The sequence below is a fragment of the Apteryx rowi genome, unplaced genomic scaffold (assembly GCF_003343035.1).
Source record: "Apteryx rowi isolate R43461 unplaced genomic scaffold, aptRow1 scaffold_14, whole genome shotgun sequence".
Taxonomy (NCBI): domain Eukaryota; kingdom Metazoa; phylum Chordata; class Aves; order Apterygiformes; family Apterygidae; genus Apteryx; species Apteryx rowi.
The window spans coordinates 2,657,554-2,670,790 of record NW_020447641.1 but is presented as its reverse complement, the minus strand read 5'-3'; the positions used below and the strand labels follow the sequence as shown (position 1 = coordinate 2,670,790).

At 34.2% G+C, this 13,237-nt stretch overlaps 1 protein-coding gene across 1 annotated transcript in view; it reads left to right on the top strand.

Annotated features, from left to right (window-relative positions):
• The window catches only part of LOC112961897 (AP2-interacting clathrin-endocytosis protein-like), a 36,586-nt gene that overhangs the window by 14,791 nt on the left and 8,558 nt on the right, over positions 1-13,237 (top strand). The window contains exons 6-13 of the mRNA XM_026057590.1: positions 1,862-1,942; positions 2,938-3,034; positions 3,525-3,613; positions 3,834-3,936; positions 7,554-7,736; positions 8,551-8,688; positions 9,766-9,895; positions 12,386-12,447. Of these exons, the coding sequence (XP_025913375.1) occupies positions 1,862-1,942; positions 2,938-3,034; positions 3,525-3,613; positions 3,834-3,936; positions 7,554-7,736; positions 8,551-8,688; positions 9,766-9,895; positions 12,386-12,447 (883 nt within the window). The remainder of the gene's footprint in view (positions 1-1,861; positions 1,943-2,937; positions 3,035-3,524; positions 3,614-3,833; positions 3,937-7,553; positions 7,737-8,550; positions 8,689-9,765; positions 9,896-12,385; positions 12,448-13,237) is intronic.

The following is a 13,237-nucleotide window of genomic DNA, read 5'->3' as shown; positions in this document are numbered from 1 at the left end:
TTTTCATAGCTATTTTTAAATAAAAGTATCCTATTTATGATAAAAAGACAAACAATTACATTTCATAAATAGTGTTAAATAATGATATTTCAGCATCATACACTAAGAAACACTTTTGACTAGCATGCCTGTTTCTAATGGCTTTCTGTGCAAGTGCTGAAAATAATTGAGCTGTCAGCGTAGGATGAATACTTAAGACTTTGTGGATAAATTGGGGAACAATTTAGTTCTTTCCAATATCACAAAAAACAATCAAAATATTTCAGATTTCCCTTAAAAGCAAACTAATATTTCTACATGTTAGCTTTTTAAGTTTGTGTGGTGTTGGCTGATTCAGCTTTCTTCAGAAAGAACTACGTACCTTACAGTGCTGCAAAATAGACGTGCTTTGTTTTAATATAAAATTGCTTGGCCAAGTGGTTTTCTTGTATTTTCATCATTTTAATCTTCTGTGTAATAGTATTACTGCAGAATCAGGAAGGTTTTTTTGTTGATTTGCTTATTTTTTAGTGCTGATAAAAACAATACACTTTAAATGTAATTGATTGCTTAGCTTTTATGCTATATGTAGCAAATGTTTTAGAGGTTGGTGATCAACGTTACTCTGGTATTTACGTTTCTCTCCCTGAAATTGATTTTCATATCTGTTAATTTCTATCAAAGAAATTTTAGTCTTTATTTTTCAGTAAAGGCTTTCTCCTGAGAAGTATTTAATCTTTATAAGAGTGTATTCTCATGCTAATGTCTTATAATTTTCAGTATTAAGAATCATCTCAATTTATTGTACATTTTCTAGTTCATTTTTCTGCTTTGTGCAGATTTTCATGCTGTCTTCTTAAACACTTATAAATAAAGTACATATGGCTTACTCTGAAATAATGAAAATGCTGTATAAGGTAACAGCTGCCAAGACAGCAGGGAAACTCCTCCTTGCTGATTTTATGGCTATCCTGTGTGCTAATATATAGAGAGACAACTGTGTTGATTTTGCTGCTTAGCATGTTGCAACCACTTTTTTTCTTTTGTTTTTAGTCATCAATGTCTGTTGCTTAAACATGGCTAATGTTTTGAAGGGTCTTAGCTCCATTTGCATGACTAGCTTACACTAATGTACACTGCCCCTGTAGGTTCTGAAAACTGCACAWTGAGATGTACATACATAAGTACAATAATGTACTGTTAGGAAGACTGTGTCCACCATTTAAAAATACATATTCTGGGCCCTTCCCCAGTATGGGGCTGGGACAATGCAAGGATGCAAATGGCAACTCTGTGAAGGGCTTTCAGGTTTCTTCTCCTTATTTCTTCTGAAAATAGCCATAAAGACTTTTTCTAAATATTTTGAGATGCAACTTTTCTCATTAGCACTGTAATAAAACTATTAAATGTATTTTTGTTAAATATACTCCTAAAACCAAGAATTAAAAATAATAGAATGATTTTGAAACATACAGTTACTTAACAATTGAGTCATTACTAGTAAAGGGCCTCGAAAAGATTAAAAAAACCTCTTTTCTGCATATTATCAGAATAAATAATCTAGCGTTTAGGTAACTATCACAGATCTTACTAGTATATGGTACTATTCTGCTTATGACTAATCACAAAGATTTAAAGTATTATAAAGTTTCACCAAGACTGCTGAGTAGCCAAGTTAACCCACAATGCCATCCCTTAGATAATTTTACATTGCAGTAATCTTAGAGACAGGAAATATTTTATCAGGTTGTTTACCTTCCATTCACAGAATGGCTGTATGATGTATTAGTCTTTTGACCAACTACTTTGGTTAAAAAAAGTGGTAGCTTTTATTCTGGATATGTCTTTATTTGTAATGATGTTTTTCTTTCTCTTTTTGCAGCATAAACCATGTAGAAATGAGTGTCATCTTGCATTTTATATATGGAGGTATTCTGGACTTTCCAGACAAAGTTGATGTTGGGTATATGTCAACTTTTAATTATTTTTAAATGCAGTTTATGCCTGTTCTGTATTTTCTCAATTAAGAGTCAAAAGAAAACTTCTTCATCTAGTATACATAAGACAAAGATGTCAAATGTGGTGATCATTATATCTAAGCATACTTCAGAAAATTCTAAAAATAAAGCTGTTGAAGAAATCTTGTTTATTTAGCAGCTACTGGAAAAGGTGGGCCAGCAATTTTTGGAATATTATATGAGAAAAGTAGCAACCAATGTAATTGTTAACTTTTTTTTCTGCTATAGTTTCTAATCCTATTTTTAAACTGCTAGTCTACAATAATTCTAAACTAATGAAATAAATTCTGAAACGTATAATTACTCCCTGAAATAATTTATTTATCAGCTGTTGAACTGTGCCACTAAATATTAAAACACTATAATTTCTGAATTTTAGAAATTGTTGGTCAAAGCTTATCTAAAATAGAAATATAGTATTTTTTATAATACGCCCCAATGTCAACATTTAAAACAGTAATTGATATAGAAAATAATTCTGTGGTATTGATTAGTATATAAAATTAATAGCTTGTTCACTGTGCTGCTTTTAGTATTTGGAAGGGATACAATTCTCAGATACTATGTCATCACTAACATTTTATGTAACCCTTGGAAAGAACAACTTCAAATAGCCAAAACTGCTGGTACAAATACCTTTTTCACTTGCTATCATTAAAAGAGAAACTGAGAGTCTTCCAAGCAATTTTTCAAGCAGTTGTTGAGGCTTACTTTTATGTAGACTGGAGTCAGTGGTTGAGGAGATTATTTTTAGGTTAATACATGTTCCTGTTCGAAGATTATTCTTTGGAGAGTTTCACACTTGGTAATCAGTGTATTTCCTGCAGAAACTTCTGATTGAACAGAGAGGTGAAATTAGTGTATAAATTGTTTTGTAAGCAAAATGTATATATCAAAATGTGATTTATTTTTTGATTCCTCTTGTTACTGCTTTCTTTAGTCGCATATTGGGCATCGCAGATATGTATGGGCTAGATGGGCTGAAAGAAGTAGCTATCTACATTTTGAAAAGAGATTACTGCAATTTTTTCCAAAAGGTACGTCTAGATCTGTCAGTTCTCACGCTACTTTGTCAGCCACAAAGCCAAAGGGAAGAATTTCAATTCCACTACTTACAGATCACATTGATGAGATAGTTTAATTTAATACCTTCTAATTTATTCCAACTAATTTAATACATTCCAATGTATATGTAACTTGTTCTTAACTGTAGTAGGAATATGGAAATACTGCATATTTGAATATCAGATTTCATGGGCATATATTTTAAAAATACTTTTGTTCAATTTAAAAGAGTTTAAAAATAAACAACTGTTTAAAGTTAAGCATTTTCTTGCGTTAGGCTCATTAGGCTGAATGCTACATTTTTGACCTGTATGGAGGCAGATGACTTCCCTGTTCTGCACAAAAGCAAACAAACTTAAATACTGTGGTAGCTATCAGTACTTCTGACTGAAGATTTTGTACTTCTGTACAGTTTGTGTAAGTAAGAATGTAATAATTGTGATAATTTTCAAATGACTGTAGCCTGTTCCTGGAAAACAGCAACCCGTACTAGAATGCATGGCTATTGCTCATTCATTGGGAGTGGAAAACCTATATGCTGCTTGCATGAAGTAAGTAAAATAAAATAAACTATGGTTTATGTTTTCCATTTCTCGTTCACTGTTGAAATTAATTTATTTTGAAAAACTGAATTTATTAAATTTTCATGTTTTAAACAATTTTCCTCACAATATTTTATAAGGATCACTTAATGTTAACAAGTGAAGACAGAAAATTGTTTCATCTGTTTCTTACCTGAAAAAGACTTTTTTTTTTCCCCCCCCTCAACAGATGGGTACAAAAACATTTTGCAAAGTGTTTGTCAGAGAGAAGCTTTGCCAGTTTACCTGCTGAACTTCAGAACAACTGTCTTGTTATGTTGATTCAGTCTTTGGTAAGTAGTACATAGTGCGCTTCATATAAAAATATGAATATGTAAATTTTTGCTTATTTAGCTCTGCAAAGTAATTTAAGAGATAATAAATACAGTATTAAATTTGTAGTACATTAATTATAATGTATAAAGATCTCATTAAAATAACAGTTTAAGAACAGATTTTGATGTGCAGATGTAGTTGCTATGCTTCATGGAACATAGTCTAATGAAAATCATGCACAAGTCCAGCATAACAATACAGAAGTTTATGAAATACAATTGTGCCATCATAGCACAGCATCATCTATTCAGACACAGAGGAACAGCAAATTGCTGTTATCAGTTCTTACATTAGATGGTGGGGTGCCAAACTGCAGCATTTGTGATTCCCTTTTCCCCTTAGTCTATATTCTAATTTGGAAGTGTACATTTTTTTTTCTAGACTTCCGGTGATCACTGGCTATCAGTGATCACAAGCCATCTATTTACAGGCAAGCTAGTCTTTCAAAATAAAGTAACAGTATAGTATATGTATTATCTTCTACTGCACATATGGCAGTGTTGAAATGGTCCTTCAAAGCTTAGCATTCACTGTTTGTGGCATATATTTATTGTTTCAATTTAGATCCGCTTAAACTTATGTATTTCTGAATTGTGTTTGTGTTTAAGACTGCCATCTGAGCTGACTTAAAGCAACTGCTTTGAACTTGACCCATTAACAGAAAATTCGGTCCAGTAGTTAGTCTATAAATGCACTGAACTCTAATAGAAATATGAAGAGTAGGTAGAGGAGCTAAAGGTAAACTTGTAGAGCCGCTGCCAAACATTACTGAGTATTACTGTAACGTGGATTGGCATACACAAAGTTTAGTCTAGCTAGCTCAGATAACATTCATGGGAAGACAGGATGGTTTCAGTTCTAGCACACACTAGACAACTAAGTATGTGAGATCTCCAGAGGACTTGTGTAGCTCATGCTGAAGTCCTTGTTCTCATGTCTTTGTTACTGTTGTTATCCAAGCTAATTGGCTCAGGTACAGCTACCCATGCTGCCAAACATACCCCTAGTTCAAGAGATGTACTCTCAAGATGATTCCAGACAAGAATTGTCCCTTGCTGCAAGAGTTGCAAAGGCTTCTGGGGACCTTCTTGGAAGACTTAGCAAGAGACTGCTTACACCATCAAGTGCTGGTCAGCTGTGAGTGGCTGCTAGTGCATATTTAGTGACAGCCTGAAAAATGAGAGATTTCAGAGCTATACGGCAACCAGGGTTGCTCGAGGGTATCCACAGTTATAAATAAACTGTCCTTCTACCAGATAGATAACTTTGCTCTTATTAGTGAGCTTTGTAATATACTAATACAAAATAAAGACTGTAGCTATAGCTGTTACGACAGTAGGAGTATTTTGCCATTATAACAGATCAGTACACTAAATTGTTCCTACTATACATACATATGTGTATGTCATACATAGTATAAATACTAGAGTAGTTTCAATTAAGGTTGTCGTAGATCAGTCCATTCTGATCTATGGGTTTTCATGGTTACACCACCACCCATTGCCGAAGTAGCTCAGGTATGTAGTGTAAAAACAGAGTGTACTGTAGATGCAGCTCTAATATCCCCTCCAGTCACCCTAGTGTGACAGCATTAGGACAGCATAAAGTTAAAGCCAAGCCACTTTAGGCCTCTCTTCCCCTCTGTGCTATTATAATATGTCAAGATACATTTTAATAATTTAAAGTTAGTGTGGGTGGGTCTTTGCAAGATTCACCCATATTTTATGGACTGATGTGTAAAAAGGTTTTAGAACTGCAGATTTTAAAAATGTATCATAAGCCTCTTCTGCCCACAGAACAGTTCTGTTGACTGAACACTTAACTCTGAGCTCTTGTGGCACCCAGTCCGAAAATTTGTGGAATTTCCTGTGTGGTTTTTCCAACTCAGAATCTGCAAAAATGCTTAAAGCTCTTGAGGGAGAAAGAAGAAAAGGTCTGATATTAATTTTACAGGGGCTACTGTATGTTTTACAGTCCTCTTTTTAACAGTTACACCCAGTTAAATAGTATGACCCTACCAATCCCTTCATTCATCAATCCTGGAATTGTAAAAGTTAGTTACTGTGGGGCAGCTCTTTAGAGGAAGAAAACATGCAAAGAAAAGGAGACTGCTGGTGGGAGAATCTCTGGGAAGCCTCAATGACGAGCACAGAAACACTAAAATGGGAGTGCAGCTTAAACACTATTCAGGTACTTGTCCCTGGAGTCCCAACTGGATCTAGGGAAATGACCATGTTTTTAGGCAAGTAGAGTAGACTCCAGTTTAGAATGGAGCTAGGAAAAGAATTGTAACAGAAGTAAAATTCAGTTAGAGCCACTCCTGCAAAGTGTTGATTTAATCAGAAGTCCATGAAGGCACTTTATATTTCACTGGAAGTGCCTAATGGGAGTAAATGCTTACTGCCTTGTGAGCAGGGGCTGAATCCTGGACAATTCAAAAAGCTTGTAACTGAGTCCAATGGGAGCAGCCAGATCAAACCATAAGCACATATTTGATCCTTAATTTACCTTATATGCATATAATCAAACTGCTTTTGCACAGTTTGCTGAATAAAATAATAAAAAATATAGCTGAGCAATGGCTGGCCAGATTATATATGTTAACTACAATATGCATGAAAAAAATTCATGCTGATTTCTACTTTGCATGGGTCAATATAATCTGAATTTACAGTGAGCTTTTTTGTGYCAAATATTTATCTGAATTGTTGCTTTTTCCAGCGTTACTGATCTCATTGCGTAATTTATCAGTGACCTACTGGGTCATGTTAAGTAGAGCTTTTAATCCATTTTACTTGTGAACAATGATAAATTGCAAATTCATTTCAAGCCATGTACTAGTCCATAGTGTTGCTCAGGTACTGTGCTGATGAGGTGATGCCAATACTTAGGTAAGTACAGAAGCACCAAAGGCACAGAACAGGGAGTAAATATCAGGAAATCTGTTTGCCTGTTTTTAATTTAACTATGAACATAATTGTTATTTCTTAGAGAAGCATTAGAGAATGAAGAGAGTAAGTTCAGTTAAAACTTCAGTGCCTAACGGTTGCTTTATCTGAGAGGACAAATATTTGATGTTTGACTCCTTTAAAACGAGCAAAAGGATTCATGTGTAAGAAAATTCTTCAATATTTATGTATCCTGAATGCTAAGCAGCCATCTGCACTCACCTGAAACTTTTACTTCCCCATTTTGTAAAAGAAGTTACTGTATTTTTCTATGACATAAAAGGATCTTCTCCATTCAATTTTTCCAGTTCTGATTTGCTTTATTGTGTTCAGGATTGCAATATGCAGTGACACATAGTTGAAAAATACAATAAAAGCTACTGAGAACTTTATTGCCTATCTTCAGCAGGCAAAATAGAAGCACTAGATTTGGGGGKTTTTGCTTTAGCTTTGAAGGTAGGTATAATGTCCTGAATTATCAAAATCCAAATTTATTTAAATAAAGGAAACTAATACATGGTTTGATATTTGTGTAAGTGTTTAATAACTGAACAGAACCTGTTCTATAAGCAGCAATTCTTTAGGTGGTTACTCTGCAACAGGCTAATTTCTGTTTTTATTTTAAGAACCACAAGAATGCTCCTTTCCTTTTGATGGAAAGTGATCGGCTGATCAGTAGTCTTCCTCAAGTGAAATGGACTGAGACAGCTTTTGCCTTGGCATCTAGGCTTCAAGAAGAATGCATAACATTTATTGTGGCAAACTTCCTACATATAGTACGAAGTGAAGGCTTTTATATTTTGTTGCAGGTAAAAATGCTCTCAAGTTATTGTATGTTAATGCAATAAAAATACCTGTATAAAAATGCATGTATAAAAATTGTATAAAAATAAAAATTGTATTTACACTTTGGATAGTTCAGGCTGTTAAATAATTAGAATGTTTTTTTGTTTTAAAGTATGTTTATATGGAAAATTAATACAGAATTAGGCAGTTTTTATAAGTGTTATTTTAAAGTAAATTAAGGGTTAATACTGTGTTCATGTATGTGCCTAAGTTATGTAGAAGTTCCAGTGAATTTAGTGGGACAATTTCTAGGTTGCAAAGGGATAAATACGTACATGAACTTCCAGCAAGTTTCCATAACACTGGGTCCCCCCAAATGACAGCATATACCTATAGGAATGATTATGAATATCAGCAGCATACTCAAACTTTCAGTGATTTTTGCTGTAAGATGCAGGAATGTGGCAATGCTGTAGGTCCTAGTTAGAACCTACCTAGTCATCTACCAGGTTCATTTTTCCCAAAGAAGTTTTTTTAATAAGTAGCAAATTAAAAAAATTAAATATGCAGATGTTAAAACATTTTGGATTTAGAGTTGTGTGTGGCTGCAAATTCATCACAGGCTGTATGTTCCTAAAATTTGGGTTAACCAGAGAGGTCTCAAGATTGTTGTAAAGACCTGGAGGGGGAAGGGGTATGGAATAGGTACACAGGAAAATGTTCAGCTGTTGGAATGCCTCCCACACTGATGTGATAGCAGACCCTTTCTGTTCAGTAGGGCTTCTGCATACAAAGTACGCTCTTGTTTTAAATGGCTGCCTTTTGTTGTTTCCTCAGGCACAGGCAATGAGCAGCAAACCTGACCTTCTAGAACTAATTTTTAATGCAATTGAAAGAAGTATTAATACTGAAAATAGCTGCTTGCTTCTGGTAGCTGTGGATATGTTGTTGAACTCCACAAATGTGAAGGAGATGGTAGGTTTTACAATGTGCAGTGCTTGTAGGAAAGAATATTCTGGTATTGTTTCGTGTGAGGGTTCAAATCAGATGACGCAGTTTGAGCTCAGGTGGCTCAAAGGCAATTGGATGAACACAGAAAGGCACTAGCCTCAGTCCAAAGTCCTGTTGGAAGTGCAGAAAATATGGGCAGTAGTTCACTGCATAATGACTTTTTTTTTTTTTTAGAAAAGCCCTACCTATGGCAACAATAAAATGTATTGCATGTTAGTGGGAATATGATTCTCATGTGCACCATTACTCTTTGCTATCATTTTAAGTTTGTGCTGCGGGAAGACTTACTAAAATGTTCAGTTATCTTAAACGTACTGGGGAAGAGAGCTTTTTCTCTCTCTGTCTGAATGTCTGTCTCTTTTTTTCCATTTTGTAAAAAGCACAGCACATTTGCTTTTGTTTAAGATTATGTCTTCTGAAGTAAGAGGGCATCTTAATCTGATGTGTGTTTTTTGGATTGGGGGGAGGTGTCTGTCTCTGTGTGWGTAACATGCTGTGTATAGTCCCACAATTTAAATAACGAATAATAATATTTAAGATGTGGTTGACTGTAATGCTAGGGATAATTCATGAATAAATATGACATACTGATTAAAATCCAGAATGATGCTACCAGCAAAAAATGAAAAATAAATGCAAAATGAATTACTGCGATCTGGTGCTATTATAGATCATCTTGGTAAAAGCAATGAAAATTTAATCAGATGCATTATTTTTCCCCAGAGTATTTGACCTTGTTGTGATATAGCTGATAGTAAAGAGCTATTAAGGGGTTCATAAAAAAAAAAAAAAAAAAAGGAATGTTGTGTTTTCCAGTGCTTTAGTATGCCTTGGAATGATTTGGCTTCAAAGTATTGTAAAAATTACAGTGGTGGGCAATACGCTTTCAGAAACAGCATCTCTATCTACCAGGCCATCATAAAATATTAGTGATGACATCATTGATCTAGCTTAGGGAGTAAGTAGATTCTGAAAGGAATAATGACTGGTTGCTATGACAATATGCCTCTCGCCAGCTGCTGATTTGTCACTTGAACACAGGGTTTTACGTGCAAGATCCAGGCTCTGCGTGATAAGCTCTGGGTCTTCCTGGTTCAGTCTTTTTATGCTGTTCGTCACACAGAAAGCTGGAAGCTGATGAGGCCAGACCATCAACAAAAAATAGAGGCAGGTATGTGTGGCATCAAAGGGCATTATAGCTGTTTAGTAATCTGTTTAGTATACARAATTTAGGCAGTATTGGGGAGCCAGAAACAAATTATAGCAAGGTCTGTGATGCTCTAGGTTTCTAAAGTGGAGTTTCAGAACCGAAAGCAAGATAGCGTGTTTAGCTAGTTTCAGACATGGAAATCAGCAAGTCATTTTCTGTGAATAAGTCTCCCCTGTTTTGTTTTGTTTTTTTTCTGGGACTGCATACAATAGCGACCAAAGACATGCAGATTGATTCTATTCTTGTTTACAGCTACTCTGAATTAATGAAAATATTGCAGTAGAACTTATCTGTCTCCTTTTTAAGGAGATGAGCACTGTGGAAGAATTAAATCTGCACAAAGCTGATTATCAGTTCTATGAGTTCTATGAATTTGGTTTCTATCTTTTATTGGTTTTCTATATTATTGCATAAATATTGCTTGTCTCTTGCATAATGCTTATCTCATGTGCACTGTGAGTAAATGCAGATGGCTTGCCTTCACAGTTGATTGGTATTGTGATATTGTGTGTGCTACTGCAGAGCCCCTAAGGAGCTGCATAGTGTTCTCTAAAAATTTGAGCAGGCAGGACTTCAGCTTCCAATCAAAAGGAGTTTTTGTTCTGAACGTTTCTTTGTTTTGAAGTACACAAATATTCTGAGGGTGCGGAACTGATGATGGAGTCAGGTTTATTGTTGAGTATTAGCTTTGATAGTACAATGTTATAAAAGAAAAAAATGTGTTGAAGACTTCTGTATAATCAAATCACTTTTGATTCAAAGAAAAGGTAAACACTTGAATGTCCTTTTTGTTAAAGACATTAGCATCTAGAATATTATAGTAATAAAATTGTTCATGCTTATAGATGGATTAAAATTTTATTCTAGAATTACACGTTGAGAGAAAGATGCAGTGTCAGTCTTTATAAGCATGATTTAGGGGTGTAGCCAAGCGAGGTCTCACTGCTACTTTATAGAACAGGCTTATGATTTTTTCCTGGATTATAAAGACCTTCAGAAGCTGAGGAGCTGGCTTCAGAAACAAGCTTTTTTTTTTCTTCTTGCTTTTTTTTTTGAATATGTCTGCATCCTTGTTCTAAATTATGTTTAGGCTTTTTTACAGTAGGGCTTTCAATGCAAAAAAAAAAATTAAGAGTGAGGTGTGCCATTAGTCATCTGAACTCCATCTTGCCAGAAACTGTTTTATCTTTTAGATTATATTATAACTCAGAGCTGTGATGCATTTTATTTGTAAACAGACTGGAATGTTTACATGAATTATCTGTTTTTAATTTTAGGTGAAGCAATTATGCAATACTGTCAGACTAATTTTAATCTTCAGGTGAAATCTGTCTGGGATCATTTAAATCAACTTTCATCTTACAGATTCCTGGTGGTGGTTTATTCTTTAAGGATTTAACCTATATAGAATTAGCACACTATAAAGGAGAAGGAAAAATGCCAAAAGATGACATAATATTGTGGGTTTTTTCATTCACAACATTTTTTGTGTTTTCCTAGACACAAGTCTATACGGATTTTGTCTAATATATTGGTGTGTATTAATGTGCAGAGTCATTGTTGGAGAAAACATTAGATCCCTGTGGTGCCATTTTCAACATACCTTTTCTTGTGTGATTTTTACAGACCTATATAAAAATTATTTTTAGTATCTTAAATGAGAATTCAGCAGAATTTTCATCTTATTGTTATACATGGATATGGTTTTTGTATGTATAAATAGTATGTCAGAGTATGAGGGACCAAGTGCTTAATTTTTTTAATCCTTTTTTTGTAAGACCTTTTTCCAACTGGAACATTAATACAAACAAAAAAGAATCCTTATCGATTTTGGGTCTGTACAGTGTCTATAAATATCCTTTTTCTATTCTACAAGCACGATTGATTTAAAGGCTTTATTGAAAAATGCTTCCCTCCCAGAGTAGAACAGTCAAAAAAAAAAAAAAAAAAAAAGGCATTCACTGCCTGAAAATTTCACATGACAATCATAGGATAACTCGTGACATTAAGCTGTATGCTGACTAAAGAGATATTATCATGTACATTTAGATATTTTGGCTTTAGAACTTCTGCAAACTTTGAAAGTGTCTTTTTTTGGTAAATTTTAGTACATGTTTTCAAAGATCTCAGTTCACTGCAAGCCTTGAGTGGGCTAAGATTGGAGAAACAAGTGTGTCTTATCATGGAGATGGGGAAACAGAAGAGTTAAACAACTTGCCTATGGCCACATGACCTCACTACAGATACCACATTTTTTGTTCTGAACATAAAAACGTATTTCTCCACTTAACATTTGCCATGTCAGCAAAATTAGCCTTCTTAGAATAATTACAGGACCTAAAGAATTGCTTTCTGGTTTCAGAGCATGTTAATTGAGTAGGCTGGACTCTTTTCTCTGTCTCCCTCGTCTCATGAGTAATAGTAAAGAAAATGCTTTTTTTCCTTTTACAGCGGCTTTTGACAAGGGTGATGATCGAAGACTTGGCAAAAAACCTGTATTCACTAGTTCTCAGGTAAACATTTACATCCAAATATTAAAAATACTCAAATGCTTGTAAATGTTACTATTTTCATCATTTACATTTTAATTCAATATTAATTTCTCACATATTAATTAATGGAATTTACTTTTGAAAATTTATATTTTCCTTGTAAACTAGTATTTTATCGAAATCTGTAATCCGTTATTGGAAGTCCAGTCAGGACTCATCCTATGCTCTACTACATTTTCAAATGGATAAGCTCAAATAAAAGATARGAATCTGTGTTCAGAAACTCACATTCCCCTGTTGCTATGTAATGAAACTGATCTCTGGTTCCCAAAGCAAATGGTTTGCTGCTGAGCTAATGAATCTCTGGTATTGTCACAAGCCATCACAGCACAATCTATGACACTCCCTGCCCTGAAATAATACATGTTAGTGTCCTCACTTTTAACATTGAGATTCTCACTTGAAATTACATAACTACTTGGTAGAAAAATAGTATGGGTTTTATATGATTTGATGGTTAGGGATGGATGCAATGTAAATATTTTGGTATCACAAAGATTCCATTTCATTTAATTCTCCGTATTCCAGAAAATATCTTTACCTGAGAGAATGAACTACAGCCACTCATCTAGTGGATACTCTGTTAGTAATGGTTAAAAACTTCCTGTATCACATGTATTTTAAATTTTGTTTTTATGTTCATAATAATTCATAGTCTTTGTTCCTCTTTGGAATATGTGCATATATAACTCAAAAAAAAAAGTTTCCTTCAGCAGACACTAATCATAAATAATGTAAAAAAATCTGTCCA